Source organism: Equus caballus, chromosome 11 (assembly GCF_041296265.1).
Source record: "Equus caballus isolate H_3958 breed thoroughbred chromosome 11, TB-T2T, whole genome shotgun sequence".
In the NCBI taxonomy this organism is placed as follows: Eukaryota; Metazoa; Chordata; class Mammalia; order Perissodactyla; family Equidae; genus Equus; species Equus caballus.
The window spans coordinates 13,982,896-14,006,461 of NC_091694.1; the positions used below are offsets into that span (position 1 = coordinate 13,982,896).

General features: G+C 54.2%; 1 protein-coding gene across 3 annotated transcripts in view; it reads left to right on the plus strand.

Annotated features, from left to right (window-relative positions):
- Positions 1-20,924, plus strand: part of CACNG4 (calcium voltage-gated channel auxiliary subunit gamma 4) — a 60,561-nt gene extending 39,637 nt beyond the window's left edge. For 2 of the 3 annotated variants that reach the window (XM_070226044.1, XM_023652182.2), the window contains 3 exons: positions 8,089-8,172; positions 13,615-13,755; positions 17,949-20,924. In XM_070226044.1, the coding sequence (XP_070082145.1) occupies positions 8,089-8,172; positions 13,615-13,755; positions 17,949-18,487 (764 nt within the window). In that variant the 3' untranslated portion in view covers positions 18,488-20,924. Of the gene's footprint in view, positions 1-1,280; positions 1,491-8,088; positions 8,173-13,614; positions 13,756-17,948 lie in introns of those variants that run through there. The other variant, XM_070226045.1, reaches the window with a different exon arrangement.
- The last annotated feature ends 2,642 nt before the right edge of the window (positions 20,925-23,566 follow it).

A 23,566-nucleotide genomic window follows, 5' to 3' on the forward strand; every position in this document is an offset into this window, starting at 1 on the left:
AATAGGTGCTGAGTAAACCCTCAGGGTTGTTCTTACTGTGCGGATAACACTCTTCCCCTGCTCCCACCCATCAGCCGGGCCAAAGCCCTGCCCTTCCTCACTTCTTCACTGTCTCCACCAAGTCCGGGGTCCTTTCTGGAAAGGCCTGCATCCTCCTGGAAACATATAGCCCTCCAGTCCTGCTAGGCTGTTCCGGCCCTTCCTGCGAGAGGTTAGGCTTAGGGTAGGGGCCCAGGCTCACAGACAAGCAGCTTGGGGAAGGCACCAGTCGAAGGCACCTGACGGGCACCAGGACAGGGAGGCACAGGTGCACTCTGAGCTCCTCCCACATGCCCCACTCTGAGATAAGGACGTGGTCCACTTGGCCCTTGGACCTGGGCTGTGACTGGCATTCGATTACCCAGTTCACAGTGTATAGTCCAGTGAAACCTCCCAGATCCGGACTAGTTAGAAGACAGCCACTTCTGATTGTTACACATGCAATCCAAATAGATAGGGTTTAGAAAAAAATGTCGTTTGATTGTTTTCCAACACATGAGATGATGCAAATGAAGCTGGTGGAATGTTTGGCCCACATGTGGCTCTCACCTTCATCTCCTCCTCCGGTCTGGGCAGCCTTTCTCAGCAGCCGGACCTCATGTAGGTTTTTCTGCTCCTCATATTGACCTGGGAGGATGAGGATGACAGGGGTGTTCTGACCAGCCCCCGAAGGGGTGTTTGTTCCTGGATGTGAGCCCCACACCTAAGCCCCAACCTCAGCTTTGAGCTCAGCCACAACTGGGAGCCCCTCATCTAAAGTGCTTCAGGTCCCTTCCCCTGCCTTCCACCGTGTGTAGCCCCCTGAAATGGTACTGAGAGTCATTTATCTTATCTTCCTGTGTTGTCAGTTCCCCCTGAGTGGGAGCTTGCTCCGTGGGGGCAAGGATGTTGCCTGACTCAGACCTGTGGGTCCAGCACCTGGAACATTCCTGGCACAGAAGTGTGTGCGCAGTATGAATCCTGTGGGGGAATGAAGGATGCAGGAATGAACAGGAAAAGCCTGACAGCACCCTCTCCTGCCTCCCCCTTTTGATGTATATTCACACCCATCCCGTCCTGGAGCTGAGAGGGGCCTTGCCACCCTGGGCCTCCTTCTCCGCGGCTCCATCGGACCCCGTCGATCCACAGTGGCATTTTCCGAGGCCTGGAGACGCCGTCGCCTCCTGCGTCACTGTCAGGAAGCCGTTCTCTTGAAGCTGCCCCCGCGCTCTTGGTTGCTCTCTGGTTTCACTTCCTGATCTGTCTCGGGGAGGAGGACCAGCAGCCCGCCCTGCGGTAGAACCCTTTCCTGCATTCACAGAGGATTCTTGGAAGGGTGGTGTGGGAAAAACCCTTGAAGAGACATCAGCAAGCTGGATTCCAGGAGCTGCGACTCTGCCGTGTGCACTCCCGGTGTCCCCTGAGCCTCTTCTTTAAAATGGGGCAAAGAAGACTTTCCTTCAGGGCATCAGGTAGAATGCCTAGTCGTTTGGAGTGGGGCCTCGGTAGTGGGGCTTGTGAAAGTATGTCTGTCAACATGTCTAAGCCTCTTTCTTCCATCGTCAAAGGAGTGTTGTTACAAAGATGAAGTGGGCTGATGCATCGGATGGGCCCAGCACATTAGCTTTCATCTTAGCCTGGGCCCAGGGCTTGCATGCAGGTGCTGTGTCTTGGGTGGCCATCCTAGGGAGCGGGCACAGGGGAGGCTGGAGACAGTGAAACTGAGATAGAGGCAAAGCCAGTGCAAGGGGCGTCCCAGAGTTGATCATCGCTTGGCTTGGTCCTGCTGGAACCCACCTGGCAGCAGGTAAAATGGACCCAGGGGATGGAAGATGGAAACATTTATCCACCAGCTCCCATCCTCCTGCTCAAAGGTTACTATGGGGGGTCCTAGTCCTTCAAACTTCCAATTCCTCATGCATGTGTGCAGTGCAGTTCCCCAGGGCAGCCTGCCCAGGGCCGTGGGCAAATAGCAAGAAATAATTGGTGCAGCTGAATCGAGGCATCGGCAGGTGACGCCTGCATGGAGCTGGTTGCTGCATCGATGAGTGGCTGGAGTAAAAGGTGGGCAGAGAAGTATGAGGTGGGGCAGAGGGTGTCTGTTGCTGCTTTGGGTGTTTGTGAGGATTAAATGAAGTCGTGCTGATGAAAATGCTTTGCAAGCAGAAAGGATTACACAAAAGATCAACGTTATTCTTAAGTCACCTTCTAACATTCTTTTCTCCAGAATTCCCTTAATTACGACAGACCTCTGAGGTGGCCCACTATGGAGATTTATGTCAGATGCCAGCAGCCCTGAAATGACTCAGAGGGTGACCGGCTCATACTGGTCGCCTGGAACTTTCCTAGTTTTAGCACTGAAAGTCCTATGTCCCCATAACCCCGAGTCCTGGGGGTTGGTCACCCTCACTGTCTATAGGGGCATAACCCCAGGTCAAGACCATCACAGCCCAGAGGGGGATTCACCCACCAGAGGCTAAAATGCCGCCCGCCCACCCTCCCTCCACCACAGCTCACCCCGCTCACCGTGAGAGGATCTGTGGTCATTTCAGATGCACCACCACATTTTCACTTAGAATCAAAGATTTGGTGTCTTTTCTTTCTTTTAATAAGCTTTATTGGTTCATTTTCAGACATTGGAGAAAATTCAGAAAAAAATGTAAAGAAGAAAATTTTAATTCACTCATAACACTGTCACTCAGAAATAAAACAGTGGACACATGTTGGGATATTTCTTTTCCTATGCCTACAGAAACACCTTTAACAAAGTGGTTGATGATGTATCTAGAGGAATGGATATGTTAACATATGCACACGCTGCTGTACCTTTTTTCCACATAATCGTCCTATAATCTTGGAGCCGGGGGGGCTAGAGGAAGAAATAACTCGCCTGGGGCCCCTGACTAACAAGTCTCTTTACAGAGGTGGCTTCCTGACCCTCAGGAAAGAGAGGGCCATGATGTCTCTGGGGGCAGAGGCCAGCGACCCCAGAGTGCCTCAGCATTCCTGCCGGTTGGCCGGTCCAGGATCTCAAAATTAACTGCCCTAAATATCACATAATAGATAACACAGCAAATGGCCCATTCACGGAGAGAAAACACATGTAAAGTGGATTGGAAATAGCTTTCTCTCTTATTTCTCACATCAGCCATTAATTTTCTCCCTATTAAATGCCTTAGGCCAATGCTAACAAAATTAAATTTGACAGGGATAAATGTGAAGTCCTTAGGACTAAACACTCCACTCGACAAAAACAGGTTGGGGGAGGTGAGGCACCTCCTGGGAAAAAATCCTGGGAGACTGAGTCAACAGAACACCAGGTCCCATTAACAGAAGCACGGGGTCCAGAGGAGAGGAGGGGGCAGCGCCTCCGTGCTCTGGGCTGCTCAGACCCACCTGGACCATTGAGTTAGGTGGTGGGTGCTGTGCTTCTGGGCACCTAGAGCTGGGAGCTGACCCAGAGAAGGGAGCTAGGCTGGAGAAGGATCTTGGAACCATCAATAAAGAAATAGCTGAAGGAACTGAAGATATTTGACCTAGAGGGGACATTCATTTAGGGGAAATACCCAAATTCTTAACTCTAGGGGCAGGAAGCAATCTCTTTCACTGTCCATGTGCCAAAGAAAACTCCTGCCCTCCTCCTCCACAGTGCCCACTTCTTTAGACTGGGGGTGGGGGTAAGGTCGATGGGAGAGTGGGGCCAGGCTTCCTGCCTGTTAATAAGATGGCCAGGGGAAAAGCCTGGCCCCAGCTGTTGGCCGCTTGTAGGTCACCTCTTGTCCTCAGCTTTGGGCTCACCTGCAAATCCTGGACAGTTGGAAAAGTAGCTTGTGCTTCCATCCATAGACACGATTCCTCTCGTCAGTGATTTGAAGGGTTGGCACATAAAGGGTTTTTTTAATTCCCCGGGATTGTAAGTAGCACCTGTGGGTGGAGTGTTGTAGAGGCAGGTGACCTTTCAGGAACTTAAAGCTGTTTGAAAATGGAGTGCCTTAGGAGATGGTGAGGTCCCCACCACTGGCAGTCCTCAAATAGGAGGTACCTGGAAGAGGATTCGGCCCCTGGTGGGGACCTGCACCAGATGACTGGCGAAGCTGCCTGGAAGCCTGGATCTGAGAGATTGCATGAGTTTCATTGCAGCACACTCAACAAGAAGATGCTTTTGCAGATTCCCAGTCAACATGGCTTCTTAGATGTCGCCCATGGGCGCCTGGAGCTAACAGAGGAGCAGGAAGGCCTAACACGTCGGTTTGCCTTCCTGCAAGGCTGGACTCCAGCGACACGTGAATGGGGCACGTTGATTACCTCTCACACGTGTCTGTTCGTTTGCTAGGGCTGCCATAACAAATTATCACAAACCAGGTGGCTTAGAACGACATAAATTTATTCTCTCACAGTTCTGGAGGCCAGAAGTCCAAAATCAAGGTGTCAGCAGGGCCACACTGTCTCTGACTCTGGGTAGAATCCTTCCTTGCCGCCTATTACTTTTGGTGCCTGCCGGCGATGCTTGGCATCCTTGACTTGCAGATGCGTCACTCCAGTCTCTGCCGCTGTCTTCACATGGCCTCCTCCCCCGTGTGTGTCTGTCTCCACATTTCCCTCTCCTTGTAAGGATGCGAGTCATTGGATTTAGGGCCCACCCTAATCCGGTATGACCCCATCTGAACTGGAATGCATCTTCAAGACCCTCTTTCCAAATAGGGTCACATTCACAGGTGCCAGGGGTTAGGACTTCAACGTATCCTTTGGGGGGACACAGTTCAACCCACAGCAAGGCCCTTTCCTTCAGTCTGTGCAGAAGAGCCTGGTGTAGGAGGAGGAAGGGAGAGAAGAAAGGAAGGGAGAGGAGTCAGTGGAAGAGTGGCTGCCGAGTGCATGTGTATCTTTGCGCATAATTCCATGCGGTGGGATCCCTCATGTGTATATACCACCCCCAGAAAGGGCAGTGTCTATTTCTGTGGTATAGGTGAATTGATAAACCATAACTGTGGATGGTTATGCAGCCATAAAAAGAGTGTGTTAAAAGGTGAGTTAATATGTTGGGACAGTTTTATTTCTATCAAACAGAAAATGACACCCTAATTTAGAGTAAAGGTTAGCAAAATCTATTGGAGGAGCATTTGGAGCAAACGTATCTGTATGCAAGCTAATGTTTCCAAACCCGAGCTTTGTTTTTGATTGAATATATAAATATATGGCTTCCTCATTTCTGCCGAAGCTATTTTTCTTTGAGCATCATCAGTGTTGGAGCAAGCTTTATTCCCCTGGTCCCTATGCTGTTCCCTTCCAGGATTTTCAGCAACTTTTGATTGGTATCAACTCATTATTTTTTATTAAAAATAAGCAAAAGGGTTTTTTTTAAAGTAAAATCTATAGGTATTGACCAGGAGAGATGTTTGTAAGTATTGCTAGATGACAAAAGCAGGTTACAGAGTGAGTGTATAATTCTATTTTAAAAACAGGGGGACAGCCATCCTCGAAACCAGTTTAGCAGCCACTTATGAAACTAAGCATGCAGCTCTCATATGACCCAGTAATGCCCCCTGGGCATTCATCCCAGAGAAATGAAAACTTAGGTTCACCCAAAAACCTGTACATGAATGTTTATAGCAGCATTATTAGAAATAGCTGGAAACCATGAATATAACAGCTGGAAACAATCCAGGTGTTATAAACTGTGGTACATCCATGCCATGGAATATTACTCTGCAATAAAAAGGAGCGAACTGTTGATACATATGTCAACTGGGATGGATGTGAAGAGAATTATGCTGAGTGAAAAGAGCCAATCCCAAAAGGTTATGCTATATGATGCTATTTCTAGAACATTCTTGAAATGACAAAACTGTACAAATGGAGAACATCTTAGTGGTTGCTGTGGGTCAAAGAGGGGCTGGGGATCAGGGAGAGGTGGGTGTGGCCATAAAAGGGCAGCATGAGGGATCCTTGGCAGGGTGGAATGTTCTGTGTCTTGACTGTAGCAATGTCAGTGTCCTGGCTGTGAATATAGCTTTGCAAGATGTCAGCATGGGGGAAACTGAGTAAAGAGACCGCTGACTGCTAGAAAACAAGTCTGAAGAGAGAGATTGTTTACTTTTGCTTTTTCAACTTCTTACGGTTTGACTTGTTCTAACAAGCAGGTGTGACTTGGTGATTTTGTTTAGATGCATAAAGTAGCCCAAAAAAGGGTGCAAGGGTGGGGGGGTGAGGAATGTCAGAGAGCTCCACCCACACGGAAAACGCCTGCTCTGTATCTCTACATGCATCTTAAATCTGGGGTGTGGGAGCCAGGAGTGAGGGGTGGCCGTGGCTGGCTCACTCTGGCCTCCGTGTCCCCCACCTCCAGCCCTCCTGACACCGGCTGCTCTTTTTTCTCGCTCACAAACACTTGTGCTTCTCCACCGACTCAGCCACTCACGAAAGAGCAAGGACTCACGCAGAAGATGGGTGATTTCTAGATCCAATAGCAATGAACCTCCCCTGAGCCATCACAGGCCAAGAACCATCAGCACCTTTCAAGTCTTGTCTTGTGCGATTCTCCTGAGATCCCCAGGGGATAAGGCCTGGGGGTATCCCCAGTCCACAGACGAGGAGACTGAGGGGGCTGACTAAGTTCTTCATGCCTGACCTGGCACAGAGAGCACTGTCAAAGCGTGTCCCATTCAAAACATCACCTCTGAGACCCTCCCTCTGTCTCCCACCATCCCTGACCAAGCCCAGCCATCCACCAGTGGCCCTCGAGGCCTGTGGGCCCTCAGGAAGCAGGGATCCTTACCCAGCCCCCCAGCTCTCTGGAGGCAGCAGCTAAGGAGCCCGGCAGAGGGGACAGCTCGGGGAGGCAGCGGGGGAACAGGTGGAGGAGCAGTGTGCCCCGGGCTTGTCAGAGCCCTCTCCCATTGAAGTCCCGAGAGAAGGATGCTGGTCTGACACGGGCTCTGCTTCCGACATTGTGCTCCTGACCCAGAGGTCAGGCTGGACTGCAGGAGGCCAGCGAGGCAGCAGCTGCAGAACAAAATCGGCCCCAGTTGGAAACAGCCTCCGCCCCGGCCCTGCGGGGGTGTTGAGACGAACTCCTTGCAGGACCGGGAGGGCTGACCTCGGGGTGGGCGGGGGCTGGGCATGTTGGCTGGCAGGGCCGCTCCTGACACCCCGTGCGCCACCCCTGTCCGCCCATGTCCAGTTCTGGGCATTCCCACATGCAGGGGGAGCAGGGGCTGGGAGAGCTAGATGGAAGATTCTGGAAGGGAAGACTGGCCTGTCCTCCTGCAGTTACTGAACCTCAGTCTCCCACCCTGTGACGGCTACTTCTCAGAGTGGGGAGGGGAAACCAGGCAGGAAACGGTCTGGGCCTTTCCGGAAGTTTCTCTTGCTCCATGTTCTCTTCCTTCCATCACACTGAGTGAAGGGATTGGAATCATGTCAATTATTGCAGTCAGGCGTGTACCTTCGGAGGGATTCGCCATAACTGTGGTTGAGAGAGAGGACAAGACACAGACAGACACCACGGGGGCAGATTCTGTCCTGACTTAGCTGACCCACAGCCCCCCATACGGCCTCCAGCCCCCTCTTCAGCCCCAGCCCCGCCCCCGACACATGTCCTTCTAAGCTCCCGCTGCATCGAGCTTCCCACCGCTCTCCAGACACACGAGGCTCCCTGCTCAGCCCTGCCTTTTCACGGCTTCCTCCTCTACCCAGAAGGCCCCCTCCTGTTCCCAGTGGCAAATTCTTCGTTGTCTTTCAAGACGTGGCTCCGCAGGCCCCTTGGGTAGGGGGCTTGCCGGTCCCGCTTGCCAGGCCACTGCTCCTTGATGCCTCTTTTCCCTGCATATTATTGATAGTGTGTCCTTTCTCCCTCTCGGGTGTCCAGACGGGGACCATAAAGGACATGGTCACCTTTGGGAAACTGTGTGGACGTTCTCTGTGTGTGTGCCCGACCCCCCACCAGACCAGCGACACCTGAGCAGTGCCAGGGTGCCCAGAGCCTGGCGCACGCAGTAACCGAGTCTAGAATGAATGGACGCGTGAGCCCGTGGAACATTTACAGCATTCTTTTCCTCTCGTTGCCTCCAGGGATCTATAAAGGGCACTGCTTCCGGATCAATCACTTCCCAGAGGACAATGATTATGACCATGACAGCTCGGAGTATCTCCTTCGTGAGTGTCAAGAATCCTTGGCTTCCTTTGCATGCCGAGGGGGGCAGAGGGCGAGGAGGCAGCTGGAGGGAAGATGGGCCCTGTGGGGGTGGAGGGGGCTGCTTTTCGTGGCTGCTCTTGTCACTCCCTTTCTGATTCAGCAATTGTTAGTTCAGAGGATGGAGGTTTGTTCAACGCCGCCATGTCATGCTGGGTGTCCCAGGGGAGCTTGGGCTGCTAGGCCCAAGTCTGGGCAGACTGAGGCCTGGGAAGAGCAGATGTGGGTGTGGGCGTCCAGTCTCCAGGGCTGCTGGGCGTGGCCAGCTTTGGGGGAGCTGACTGCCGCCGCTGGGCCGGGGACAAAGGGGTTCAGGACACAGGCTTGTGCGGGTGAGCATCCTTGGGGGGTGTGCACCCCAAGCCCTGCCCACACTGGACCTGCCCACCCAACTCCATACACACTCAGCTCTGTTCTTGAAAAATGAGATTAAGCTGCGCACTAAGATAGCCTGGTGCACTGCCAGACAGCCTGTGGAAAAAGGCAAGGAGGGTGGCAGAAGCAGCCTCTGATATGTGGGCCTTCAGCATTTGCAGCACCAACTAGTAGAGCCGCCATCTCTGCCCATGAGCGGCCCCTGGAGCCCCGGCCCCCGCCCGGGTCCTGTGGCTGGGCTGGCCCCCTGACTGGAGCCCGGAAGTCACAGTGCACACTCAGCCCCAGAGGACAAAGCCAGCCCCATGCCCTAAATCCAGATCTCATCCCTGGGCCTGTGAGTACCTCCCTGGGAGGAAGGATGCGGCAGCAGCCAGGGAAGAAGCCTGGGAATGGGGACAACAGCACCGTTTCAAAATCGCTTTCCCCTCCACATTAGCCAAGGCACACACAGAGCTGCTCACAGCTGCTTCCCCAGGGGCTCAGGCCTGGCTTCATTTATGGAGAATCGATACCAGTGTCCTCAGAGGGAGCACAATTCACTCTGCACCTGCTTATGGATCATTTTTTTCTAAGAGAAAGGATTTGGGTTCTGAGTCATCTGGTGAAATAGAACAGCGTGTAGTTCCCATGGAATATGTGGCAGTGTCAGGCTGCTCTGGCCAGGCACAGACCCTGCCATAATTTGGCCAGATCTGCCTCCCAGCCTTCCCCTCTCTCCTCTTCCTCCTGCCGTCTCTTTCTGCTTTCAGGGGACCAGCACTGAACCAAGCAAATGATGTCCCATAGGACCACCACAAATGGTTGTGCAGGTTGCACACTGCACAACGGAAGTGATGCCACTTGCCTAGACTGTGGTATAAATGACACCTTTCAAGTTGTACAGTGCGTGTCCTGCACAGCCTTCTAGGGTGGCCCATGGTACATAGCCCAGTGGGGATGGCTCAACTGAAAATCAGCCCTGACTCTGAACCTGCCCTTCTCTGTTCCAAGCAGGACAAGCAGGCGGTTCTTGAGGCTCTGGGGGCGTATTTTCCACACTTACTAACCCTGGGACTGAGGCAGGAGGCACTGGAGAAACAAACCATTCTCCTCTTGAACTTGCCTGAGGTTATGGACATTGATGCTGCCTCTTCCTCTTTACTCCCCTGCCTTTGTCCCCACCATGGTCCCCAGAGTTCTGGGATCTCTTTCTGGATTGGCCTCATGGTGCATCAGCCCAGAGGTCAGACCATGTGGCTTCCTGAGGTCCCAGCAGGAGGCAGATGGTATCTTCAGACAGGGCGAATGAAGGGCGTGTGGTGAAGGACTTTTTACAAAGGTGTGGGCAAGGTTAAGGGCAACTGGCAAGGATGGTGAGCACACCGTGCTGGCTGCAGCAGGAGCCCTTACACGCTGAGGCCTGAACAGGTGAGGGAGGCAGGTATGGGAACCTGGAGGAGGGGAGCCCTATGGACAGGGGAGCCTGGCAGGAGCTATGGCCCTTGTAAAGGAATGCAGCCCTCTCATCTGCAGCCCGCAGGAAGGAAGCCTGAATTCTCCTCCCAAAGCCGAGTCAAGGGAGCAGGCGATCGGTCCATGGTGGCGACCTCCCGGGGCCCAGAGCAGGATGGAGAGAGATGGAGCGAGAGTCCGGAGAGGTGAACCCAGAGTGTGCCGTGCTCTCATCCACCCAGCTTCCGCTCCTGCTGTCCTGAAACCCCAGCAGCAGTGCCCAGGGGAGGGCGTGAGGGCCGGAAGGGCCCCGGCAGCGATTTTCCCCAATAAAATGGTGGAGACAGTGCAACAGCAGTTCAAGCTCGTCTGGGAATGAAATGTTCTGCTCCAGCGTAGGCTGTGGGGAGACCAGCCAGGTTCATGAACAAGCCCAGAGACATCTGAAGGAGAGAGGGGTGAGGGCTTTGGGACCTGTGATCCACAGGTGCCGGTGGAATTGGGGTGCAGGGCAGAGCCAACTCGCCAACAAGGAGGTGTTTTTCCACTGAGAGGCTGCAGAAGCAGGGAGAATTGGCCCTGAAACTGAGCTCCAGAGTGCGGGTACCTGTGAGCTTGGAGCCAGACGGACAGGCCGAGGTCGCGGTCACCATGGCCATCTGGCCTGTGTTCCCCAGTATTCGGTCCTCTGGTCTCTGTTGAGACGGTTGATCCTGAGAATATGTAGAAGCACAGGAGAGCGCGCTCTGGGGCCTGATGTCTGCAGGAGACGAGGGTTCCTGAGAATTCATGTTTATTCACTCATTTAACAAAAAATTACTGTGGGCCTACTATGCGCTGGGCGCTGTATTAGGCACGTGGGATGCAGCAGCGAACAAAGCAGAGCTCTGCCCTCCTGCTGCTGACATTCTGGTGGAGAAGGTCACAGAAGGTTCCATGGAGGCCTGCCTGTGGGAGAGCCTGTTGGAGTGGCAGCTCAGCTGTCCAGGCATGGGGCGCCAGCCACCAGCTGCGCTTCTCACACCCATCTGCAGCAACTCAAGAGCAGTCAACCCTCCAGCTGTGCATTCTGAAGCCTTCTAGAGAAACCGGGCTTGTGTTGAGTTATGTCATTGTCGCAGGGTTTCCTGATGGCCTCTGGGCTCTAATGAGGACCCCACCATATGTGTAGATCCCCGCCAGATGCATAGATCCACAGGAGGGGGTCACCACTCCGTACCCTGCCTGTCGTTTCTCTTCCACCTGCCCACTGCCCCCAGGGGTTTCCGCTCATCTTGCTCTGGGCCTGGCGCCTCTTTTCCAGATTCTGCATTTCTGGTTAGGTGCATGATTTCTGTGCTAAGCCTCAGAGTGCTGGTGTCCGGGCTGCTGGGAGTCCACGGTGTGCCTGAGGGTGAGTTAAAAAGAGGTGCCCATCCTCTGGGCAGAGGCAGATGCTCACCACGGCTTGATTTGGCCACAGGGCAGGGGCTGGACGTCAGCCCCACTCGTCCCTCAGCTCTGTGCAAGCCCCAGCCTGCGCCACTGGTGGAGCTCAGCCCTGCGCTTGTTTGCTGGGTGAGCCCCGGCTGCTGTCCACACATCCAGAGCTCCAGAATGAGCCCATGTGGCAAAGGACAGGTGCTCACGTGACTGATCTGGGCAGGATGGGTGGCTCTGAGCCAGGCCCAGCCTCAGTGACCTTAGAGGCACTGGGCTCCCTTCTCTCCGGCCCCTCTGACCCGTCCATAGAGCCGGGGCATCGAGGGGACCTGATCCCGGCGTTTGTGGCCGGCACAGCTCAGAGGCACGTTTCAGAAGCCCACAGGAAACCGCCTCCCAGAGCCTGCGGCTGCAAGAAGGCACAGGGAGGAGGAGGGGGAGCCTGAGAGAAGAGCTTCATTTAATGCCCCAAACAAACCCCTCTCTGTGAAGCAGGGGCACACACTGGGGGGCTTACAAAAAAGGAGACAAACGCCGCCTTCAGAGGCTGAAAGGCCGCAAAAGGGCTCAGCTGGCTCAGGAGGTTGGCGCCTGCCAGCATTCCCCACTCACTGTCCCCTGCCAGGGCCACCAAGGGTCCACGTAGCCGGGATTTCTGCTGGGCTGGGAGACCTGCAGGCGCATTGGGAAGGCTGAGCTCAGGGCTCCTCCTCACGTGCCCCTCCCCTTCCTCCTGCCCTTCCTCCTAGCCCGATGCTAAGGAACGGGGAGCACATGCCCAAAGCCCCTGCTGAGTGTTTCTGTGCCTTATCCCATCAGATTCTCACAGCAGCCCCGCAGGTGGGGTCTTCTTTCCCAGGGTGACTGCCACAAAGCACCACGAGCTGGGAGGCTGCAAACCACGGATGTCTATGCTCACGGTGTGGAGGCCTTGCGTCTTCAGGGAGGGGTTGGCAGGGCCGTGCTCCCCCCATGGCCTCAAGCAGGGGACCTGGCCTTGCCTCTCCCAGCTTCTGGTGGCTCCAGCACTCCTCAACCTGGGGCTGCCTCCCTCCTGTCTCTGCCCCCGTCTTCACGCGCCTTCTCCCCTGTGTGTCCTCTCCTGCTTGCATATTTTGCTCTTCCCTTATGGGGAATGTCCTGGGATTTAGGGTCCACCCTCATCTAAGATGGTGTCATCTCAAGATCCTTATCCTAGTCGCATCCACAAAGATGTTTTTGCCCAATGAGGTCCCGTTCCTGGGCACCGGCGGTTAGGACTTGACATAGCTTTCGGGGCACCTTACCTGCGGGAAGGTACTCCTGCTCGCCCCACGTTGTAAAAGAGGGGACTGAGGTGGCCGGAAGTGAACTGCCCTGGGCACCCCGCTGGTCAGGGGCAGAGCAAAAGGGCAAGTCTAGCTCTGTTGGACGCCACAGTCCACACATGTCCCACTCTGTCCAGCCACCTCATCTGTGACCTCAGGAGGTCCTGAGCCTCCACGTCCTCATCTGTCACCTGGTGGCAATAACAATGATGATGATGATGGAGATAAAGGCTGTCACTTTGGAAGTGCGTGCTGTGGCCAGGCCCTGTGCTAAGCCCCTTATATGTACAAAACCAACTGTAGGACGTAGGTACTATTAGGAACTGTGCTCCACCGATGGGGAAACTCAGTTTTAGAGAGGTCAAGTGACTTGACCAAGGCCACACAGCCAGCATGTCAAAGCAGGGCCTGCACCAGACCCCCACAATGCCAAAGCCTGTGTCCTCAACCACCCCTCAGAGCTGCCTCTCACGGACGCCACTTCCCAGCCTTCCAGAGGCTTCATGGAGGAGGTGTCCACGAAAGGGCTCAGTGGGCCATGAGGTGTCATCCAAATGGGAGGCGGCTCAGTGTTTTCATGGCTGTTACTATGGCCTCCCTGGTGCCACCAAGGGGCCCTCTTCTCTTCTGGCTGGCAGAAGTGTGACCCACACCCAGGGAGACCCTAAGCAAGGCTTGCGCAGATATGGCTAAAGGCTGCTTGGCATCTGGGGGGAGTCCCCGTAGGCCTGGGCCACGACCATGGGTCTCCGGGGCCTGATGGGAATCTTCAAAGTCTGGGGAAGGGCCTGGAGCTTCGGGGCTCGCGGCATGCCCAGGAGGACAGGGGCCTCACCGCCCTCTCTGCTGCTCTCCTGCCCCACCCAGGCATCGTGCGTGCCTCCAGCGTCTTCCCCATCCTCAGCACCATCCTGCTGCTGCTCGGCGGGCTCTGCATCGGCGCCGGGAGGTTCTACAGCCGCAAGAACAACATCATCCTCAGTGCCGGCATCCTCTTTGTGGCTGCAGGTGAGCTGCCCACCCTGGTCCCCGCTGCCCAGAGCGTGCGTCCTGGTGCGGGGGCAGAGCGTAAAATTGCCATGCATGATTAACTTCAAAAGTCCAGGCGTGTGGCAGTGGGGAGTGGGGAGCAACTGCTTAACGGGTACGGGGTCTCCTTTTGGGGTGACAAAAATGTTGGAACTAGATGGAGTGGTGGTTGCACAGCCTTGTGAAAGCACTAAATACCACTGAATTGTCCACTTCAAAGGGTTAATTTTATGTTAGGTGAATTTCACCTCAATTGAAAAACGTAATTAAGTCCAGGCGTGCAAAGTGCCACAAGGAGGCAGTGCTGGTGCCCTACACGCTTGTAAGAGGGAGCCTGGCTGAGTCAGGGGTCCGGGAGGTACCCAGAGGGACCCACGGAAGGATTTGATGAGGTAAAGAGAGGGTGAAGGGATGCAGAGGAAGCAGAGAAGGCCAGTGTGCAGGGGCAGGGGGAGCCAAAGGGCTAGGGATGCCTGCCCATCCTGACCGCCTGACTCTCCCGGCCGAGAGGCGGACAGCAGCACCTCAGAGCTACCCCCACTGCGACCCAGTGAAAACCCACGGAGCCTTGGGTGACAGTAACGTACCCCCTGCCTAATGGGTCCAAAATGGCTTCACACCATCGCCCCTCTGAGGCTCGATGGAGACAGTTCAGTGCGTGTCTAGCCGCTGCAGAAGTGGAAGAAATCCAGGCTGGAAGTGGGTCTCACAGAGGGTTAGTGGCTGGTAGATGATTTACACAGTCTGGCGGAAAACCCGGGTTTTCTGGCCTGAGTCGCTGGGGGAGGGTGGAGAGGTTGCCAACCCTGGCAAAGCTCAGCTGGTAGCACCCTGAGGCTCCGGGCAGCACCCATGGAGTTCGGGGGTCCCTGTCAGGAGAAACAAGAGCCGCCTGATTCTTAGGCCTCCTTCCAGTAAATAAATGCAAGAAATGTTAGGAAGCTTGGCAATTCCTTCCTAAATTCTTATCATAGCTCCTTGCACCATCCTAACAGTGGTTTTTCTTTCAAAGTGTCTTCTTTCTTGTACCAGACTAGGGAGGTGGAGCACTGTGGGGGGGGTGGCCTGAGCTCCGACCAGGCCCTGCCCCCTCTCTGTGCGTGGTCTCGCATCCTAAAGCAGTCCAGTGGTACCGTGATGGTGATAAAGAGAATTCCACTAACGGTGGTGGCCGTGCCTCCTTGGCCAAGGATGGGGAAGGGCCTCTCGTGGTGCCGGACCCACATGGGTGCCCACTGGTCATCCTCATCCGCATCTCGTCTTCTCGTGGTTTCTCCTGGAGAGGGAAGACGACCGCTGTTTACATCGTGACACTGACAGCCAAAGCAGTTAGGGGACTGGTTTGAAATCTCAGAGCCAGGTCAGCAGAGCCGGGGCTCCGGGGTCCAGTTCTTGTGCTTCTTCTCATCACTTCAGCCCTTGTTTCCCTCCAGGGCAATAAATACGTGTGTATCTGAGGAGGATGCAGCTGTGTCAGGAGTGTGTGTGTGTCTGAGAAGTGTAGCGTGTATGTACGTGTGCAGTGTTCACGTGTGTCTGGGGAGTGTGGTGTGTGTGAACACGTGCAGTGTGTGTGTGTGTACACTGGGAAGGGGGCCTGTGTTTAGGGTCTCCTTCTGAAGAAGCACCAACCTCGTTCCTGGCGAAGTCCCCGTCCCTTCCCTTCTTTCCTCCCAGAACAGAGGCAGAGGTGAGAGGGCGGGGACACACCCCATTCTCTCTCCTCCTTCAAGCAGTCAGATTTCTCAAGGGGTGAATCATTAAAGAAGTCCCTGCTGTGGCATTTAAACACTGTCACCTTCCCTATCCCGAGGAAGGGAAAGAAGACTCAGGCTGACACCAGCCAGCCGCTGTGCCAGCTACTCTGTGAGCACCACCGCCTCACCCAGCCCCTGAGGAGGCAGTCAGGTGGCAAAGACACAGGCTGCACCTAGGGCTATCAGCCTCCACAGCAAGGTGCCCCCTGCAGCTGCGTGTTCCCCCAAGGGACCATTTCAAAAGCATATCCAGACACTCCAGGTCACCAGAGGGGCTGTGGAGCCCACTCAGCTAAAAACAAGAGTCCGTCCTTAGAGGAGAGGATGCGGCGGCAACAAGAAGCAATGACGGCAGGCAAACAAGGGGATGTTCACTTGTTTCTGTTTATTTCTCGCTTCATGGAGCTTTGATCGTGGGCTGAGGCTGCTGCAGGCCAGGGTCATGTGTAGGCCCCCGCCCAGTCCAACCCCAGCAGGGAGGTAAGACCCACTCATAAAGAATTCTAGGTGGGAGGCCGGCCCCATGGCCAAGCAGTTAAGTTCAAGGGCTCCGCTGCAGCAGCCCAGGGTTTCGCTGGTTCAGATCCTGGGTGTGGACCTAGCACCACTCATCAGGCCACGCTGAGGCGGCGTCACACAGGGCACAACTAGAAGGATCCACAACTAAAATATATGACTATGTACTGGGGGGATTTGGGAAGAAGAAGGAAAAATAAAAAATAAAATAAAATCTTTAAAAAAAACCGGAATTCTAGGTGGAAAATACTCGGAGCCTCAGAAGAGGTTCTGTTTGAAGGCTGGGAGAGTCAGAAGAAGACACAATAACTTCTCTGGGAAAATGTGATTAGGTGGGTCATGGTCTAAGGAGCATTCTTATGACTTGTGCTGAATACGGGGCGGGGAAGGAAAGACAAAGCTAGGGAGGCAGGGAGAGAAGGGACGAGAAAGAAGGGTACAAAGGAAGTAAACCGTTAGAGTAAAAGCCGTGTCAGTGAAGCCTCTCCTGGAACACAGCAGGAGGGCAAGGAGTCAAAACCTACAACTCAGGCAGGATCTCTGGTCCCCTTAGCAGGAAATGTTCTAACCCATCCACACTGCGATCGGTGCAGTAGAAAAACGGACAAAGGACATGGGCAGTGCGTAGCCTCACAATACAACATGGGAGACTATCATAGAAGTTAAAGCTCGCTCACTGGGTGCCGGGCACTGTTATAAGCGCTTGGTCTCTATTAGCTCATTTAATCCTCACATCTACCCTGTGAAATGCGTGCCACTGCACCTCCCATTTTGCACATGAAGATACTGAGGCACAGAGAGGTGAGTAATTTTCCCAAAGTTCCACAGCTGATAGTGGGTAAAACCAGGATTCAAACCCAGGCAGCTCAGCCCTGCTCAACCTCACCTGTAAGAAGAGAAAATCAAATACACACAGCCGCCGGTGGCTGTGTTTCACCTCCCAGGTTGGCAAAGATCCAGAAGTTTGATAATATGAATTATAGGCTGCTGAGACAGTTTGTGCCCCTGTGGAGGGCGCTTGGGCGGTGAGTCAGAACTCAAAACCCTAAACGCAACATGGTGCCCTGGATGGATCCTGGAACAGAAAAAGGACATGAGTGGAAACCCCAGTGAAATCTGAGTAAAGTCTAGAGGGGGGTGAGTGGAAATGGACCAGGTGGGTTTCCCGGTTGTAACAAAGGAACTCCGTATTGTAAGATGTTAATAGGAGAAACCAGGGCGTGGGGGGAGTTAGGAAGGAGCTCTCTGAAATAAAAGTTTATTTTTCAGTTTTTCAACGCACGTACCCAGTGAAACAGCAGTTTCACTTCAAGGAATTCATCCCACAGTTGTACTCATGGAATGCTGTGGACTCAAGGATGTCGGTGGCAAATCTGTCATAGCAGAGGACTGGAAGCCACCTCAGTGTGCACAGCAGAGGCCTGGCTAGATGTCCATGCAGTGGGCGCCTCGTGCAGTTAGAAAGACAGAGACAGCTCCTCCTTTGCTGATACACAGCCGTCTCTCAGATGGACCATTAAGTGAAAAGGCAAGGGGACAGAGTATTGTGCAAAGAAAAAAAATAGATATATGTGTATGCGTGCATGTGTGTGTGTGAGAGAAAGCGAGCGAGCAAGACTGGACATAAGAAAGACAGAAGAAAGAAATTCCTAGTAGCCGCCTTCAGGAGGGGAACTGCGTAGCTCAGAGCCTGTGTCTTCTTGTGTACCTCATCTGAACTGTGTACTTTATTACCCGTTCAAAGTTAATTACTAAAAGAAAAGTTAGCAACCAGAATAAAGCAATACCCTTCAAAGGGGGGAGTGGCCGCCAGCCCCTCCTCCGCCCGCCTGTCCCCTGTCCCACTCTGGGTCTAACCTCTGCCTCTCTCCCTCTTGCCCCCTCCTGCTTCCCTCTCAGGCCTCAGTAACATCATAGGCATCATCGTCTACATTTCCAGCAACACCGGCGACCCAAGCGACAAGCGCGACGAAGACAAAAAAAACCATTACAACTACGGCTGGTCTTTTTACTTCGGAGCCCTGTCTTTCATTGTGGCCGAGACCGTGGGCGTCCTGGCTGTAAACATTTACATTGAGAAAAATAAAGAGTTGAGATTTAAGACCAAACGGGAGTTCCTTAAGGCTCCCTCCTCGTCTCCCTACGCTAGGATGCCGAGCTACAGGTACCGGCGACGGCGCTCAAGGTCCAGCTCCAGGTCCACCGAGGCCTCGCCCTCCAGGGACACGTCTCCGGTGGGCCTGAAGATCACCGGGGCCATCCCCATGGGCGAGCTGTCCATGTACACGCTGTCCAGGGAGCCCCTCAAGGTGACCACGGCCGCCAGCTACAGCCCCGACCAGGAGGCCAGCTTCCTGCAGGTGCATGACTTCTTCCAGCAGGACCTGAAGGAAGGCCTGCACGTCAGCATGCTGAACCGGCGGACGACCCCCGTGTGAGCGCCCCTCTCTCCCAAGGATGGCTGTTTGCATCCCACAGGAGGGCCTCTGACCCTGTAGGCGGGCCAACAGTGGACTGAAGCCAAACCCAACCCTCCCTGGTCTCGAGAAAGTGTCCCAGGCTGGCTTAGAGCGAAGCACCAGGAGACAGGAATCAGGAGTGGAAGGCTGACTTTGTCCCCACAAAGGGTGTTTTGGGGCCCCAGGGGTTCTGAAGTCCCCCAGGAAGCCCAAGAGCTCTCCTGAGGCTGCACAGCCTCGACCAACCTGGGAAACAAAATTGAGCCATTATCCCCTCTTGGAAACAGATGTTGCCAGAAGGCTGGGCTCTCAGGGCCTCCCCTCTATCCCGGGCCTGGGCCACCAGGCACACAGGGGCCTTTGGACACTAGTCAGCTGCTTTTTCACCTGAGGTTCCTGTGTCCGTGAGCCAGAAACGAGGAAGCTGAAGCTCGCCCCCTTCCTCTCTGTCTGTCTGTCTGTCTGTCTCTCTCTCTCTGGCAGTGGCCTGTTGTGGAAATAACAGTCATCCTGAGCAGAAAGTCCTGCAGCCAGCTGGTGCTTGGCCTTTGTGCTGTCCTGGGGCCGGCTTCCCTCAGCCTGAGGAGACCGAGGCGGGTGGAAGAACCCACACTGGGGGAGGCCTTGGCTGGCCTGGGCATGAGGTAAAGGCCGGAGTCTGTTGCTGGCTTTCCTATCTGCTTCTGGAAGTTTCCGCCTCACACAGAAAGGGCACTGACTGTACTTGAAAGTCCGGAAGTAGGAGTCAGAGGAAAGGTGGCCATGTGGCCTCTTGCTGTGTCCCTACCCACTGGCCTGAGGAGCAGCCCGTCCCTCCTCGGGGGGTCGGGGGGGACAGACCCCACCCCACCCCACTGGTGTTTGGCTACAGAAGCCTGAACTTTTGTACAAGAAAGGGAGACCGAGGGTGAACAGCGACCAAAAAATCAGAACAAACATCCATTTCCTAGGTGGTTCCTCACCATGATTTACTGCAAATAAATGCCAGGAGAGCAAGTTCCATTCATTTCCTCGTCTTACGAAGTAGCAGCAACGCCTCCCCCCACTCCAATTACTGGAATTCATTCTGCCACCACCTGAAAGGGCTTAGCGGAGGAGTCTGGATGAAAAGCTGTGTTTGTCTTCCTCCTCACTCTCAAGAGGGACACCTGAGGACTCTGGAACCGAGGAGGCAGGTTCCATGTTTGACATTTTTCCAGCTCCCCCACCCCCCCCCCCGCCGCCCCGCCACCACCCAGGCAAACAGGAAGCGTGTCCGGGGTCAGAAGAGAAACTCTCTGGAACGTGGAACTTACCCTCTTTTATATAAAACACGCGCTTTCTAAAGACAAATCCTTTCTTACTTTTTGAGACTTGGTAAGCCAGTCTTGAGCAGTCGTCTGTGATCCCGGTAGCTGTCGTACTTAGAAGTGACAAGCAAATTCTTACCTCAGCCACCTGCTCACGGGCCCCTGGGTGGCCTTGGCCCCTGGGAGTTCATTTCCGGCTCACGGTCATCTCCATCCTCCTTCACCCCCAGCAAGGACATCTCCACATGTCCCGCCTCCAGCCGGCTGCCCCGTGTGCCGGCGAGCTGAGGCGCCCAGGGCCAGGCCCTTCGTGCTTGCTCGAAACCCTTTCCTCCCGTCCAGGTTCGCTTCGTGCGGTGGTTTGTCCAAGCATGTACAGCGGTGAGTGCTGGAGTGTCAGGGCTCGTGGCCTGCCCCTGCGGTGGGCCCCCTACCCCTCTCACCCCCTCCTGCCCCACCCCCCACCCCTCTCACCCCCTCCACACCATGATAGCATCCCACCAGGCTAGAAGGAAGGGGGAGAAATCTGGGGACCTATCAGCCAGCAAGGCCCCGAGACTTCTTGTGTCACTTCCAAAAGCAAGGCAGCCTTGCTGTTTCTTCCTTATAAGCCACTTTCCCACCTGCCGCCCCAGAAGTTTCTATCATTTCATGGAGAAAGCTGTGTTCCAATGAATCCTACCTCTTGCCCAGTCCCAGGCAGAGAACACGGGGCCCACTCTAGGGACCAAGAAAGAGTAGAAAGAAGTGACAAAGAGGGGCCGAAGAGCAGGGAGCAGAACAACCTCAGACCGCCTGGTCTTCACAGCCTTTCTCCCCACCGCCACGCTAGGCTCCAGGACCTCGTCTCTGCTTCACCCCCTCCTTCTCGCCACATCCCAGCCGGGACTTGCCCAGGGGAGGGGGCAGAGCTGCCTCCCTGCCGGCTGTCGGTCTGAGACCTTGTGCCCACCGCGGGGAGATGTGGTGGCCTGCACCCACCTCCTCACCATCCTCCCAACCCACCACCCTCTCCAACCAGCCCTTGTGTGTTTTGCCAGTTAAGCACCTGTGAATCCTGTACCTACTACTGGTTTCGGGTTGTTAGTTCTGTGTTTTTTTAATTAAATAAAAACATTTTTAAAATGTTTTCTTCTTGATGTGGGGGGAGGGGTAGAGTTCCCCTCAAGTCTTGGTGGGCACTTAGGGTAAACAGTGTCCCTGAGTCTGGGGGACACTGTGGACCCTCCCGGAACAGAATAAGGGAGGGTGGATTCTGTGCTGGTCAAGGCCATTTGCTCTGGCGTTTATCTGGGTCACTGTCCACCTCCCCAGCACCCCTGGCTGGTTTGAAACTTCTGGTTGGTGCTGTCAAGGTGCCTTTTCACAGATGGGCTGGAAGATGGACAGGCCAGTAGTCCCCATTCTGTGCTTCACTTGTGTTGCTTAGAGTAGCTAACAGCATGACCAACAGCCCCAAACACAGACTGGCTTAACACAGCAGAGTTTATTTCTCATTCATGGGAAATGCAATCAGCTGGGGCGTTGGGGGGGGCACTCTGCTCCACACAGTCATTCAGAGATTCAGAGGCCCATGCTATGGGGGCTCTGTCATCCTCAACACAAGCTTCTAAGCTGCCCCTGGCATTGACATCCAGTGGGCCAATGGAGAAGAGAGAGAGTGGGTGATCTTGCAAGTAGAGAGTCTCATGGTATCCATGCACACTGCACTGAGATTTGGGAGAAACCTGTTCAGCCGATCCAGGTGCCAGGCGGTGTCCCCAACCCCGGGAGAGGGCTCCTGCCTCAGCTGCTGCTCTGGCTGAGGCCCATTCGTTCCTACCCTCAGTGGCCCTGGGCTGAGGGGTGGTGGTGGTCAAGGCTGCCACATAGCTGCTGCTTTCTTTGCAGGCTCTGGAGGCCCCCAAACCCTACTGGGGCGTTTCCAGTTCCATGCAGGTTCAAGAGCCTAGTCCTGACCACTGTCGGGCGCCCTGGGAGCCGAGCTTCTTGGGTAGGGTCTTGTTCTGGGTCCCTAGTGTGGAATGAGCAAAGAAGAGAGGCCTGGGGTGAGGGGAAGCAGATGGGCATGGGGAGTGGGGGAGGCCTCCCAGCAGGGAGCTCAGACCCAGCCACGTGACCTCAGCTCCCTGCACTGGTTCCTAATATAGTACCCCTGGCTGCCCAGCCCTAGAGATGAGGGGCAGGCGGGGGATGGGAGGGCTGCTCAGGGACCTTAGAATCCAGAGGGGGATCGGGGCAGATACACCTGGTACAGATGGTTTAAAATTTGCAGCTTCCAACAAAACAGCCGGTGCAACCTCAGGAACAGAAGTCTGTGCTCACAGAGGGTAACAAACCCACCTCCTTATGCTTACAACGGCAGGAGAGGGGCTTGCAGAGACCTATGTCCTGACCTCTGGCCCCTGATGAGTATTCTGGGAGATACATTAACCTCTGTGGGATCTCCCGAATCTACAGATTAAGTTGCAATAGCCAGGTGCTTAAAAAAAAAAAAAAAAACCAATACTTTGTTTTCCTAATTCTAGAGTAATATATTTTACCTAAAAAAAAATCTGAAAAGGGGCTGGCCCCGTGGCCGAGTGGTTGAGTTCGTGCGCTCCGCTGCAGGCGGTCCAGTGTTTCGTTGGTTCGAATCCTGGGCGCGGACATGGCACTGCTCATCAGACCACGCTGAGGCAGCGTCCCACATACCACAATTAGAAGGACCCACAACAAAGAATATACAACTATGTACTGGAGGGGCTTTGGAGAGAAAAAGGAAAAAATAAAATCTTAAAAAAAAAAAATCTGAAAAATACAGAAAAGTTAAAGAAGAAAACAATATCAGGCAAAATTCCACTACCCAAGACAGAAGCATAGTTAACATTTCAGTGCACCCAAACGTATGCAGGGGTGTGGCTTCATCCCCTGCTCTGTTCTCTGTTTCTCATCAGGAGAATCTTCCCATGGCTTTAAATATTCCTCAAAAACATAATCTTTCATGCCTGCATAAAACAGAGATATCACCGTTTATCTAACCAGCGTCCTACTGCTGGACGTGGCTAATTTGCTCCCCAGATCTTAATGGCGCCTGAATGGGGCCGATGCTGAGATCCTCAGGATGCATTTGCTGAAGATCTGTGACTTCTCACTATGAACTTCCAGTCCAGCTTTCTCCTAGCAGCTGATTAAAAGATCAGGCTCTTTGTCCACCCCCAAACACAGCCAGGATCTTGTCTGCGTACACACCCGGGTGCCGGGGCTGTGGGGATAGCAGCCTCCCCTCCCCTCCCCTCTTCCTGCCCAGGGGCTAGTCAGCAGCTTCATCCTGTGTTCCTCCTGGAAGGCTGGGGCTGCTTCATTCCACCAGGCCTCACATTTAGCCATTCTCAGCTACACAAAATATAATTCCTTCCTGTCACCGAGAGCATCAGTTCACAGGGCTGTGTAACAAATTACACTCAAACTTAGTGGCATTAAATATGGTCACAGATTCTTATCTCTACTTGACAGAGACACAGTCAGGATGGTCAGTGGCTGAGGCCTTGGCTGGAAGACTCGATGGCCAGGGGCTGGAATCATCTAGAAGCTCATTTGCTCAAGTCTGGTGGTTGATGGTGGCTATTGGCAAAGACCTCAGCTGCAGTTTTCAGCCTGAATGTCTACACGTGGCTTCTCTGTATGGCCCGCGGTTCCTCACAGCATGTTGTCTGGGTCCGAGGGCAAATGTCCTCAGAGTAAGAGACAAAGGTGGAGGTCTCGGAAGTCACACAGCGTCTCCTTCCAC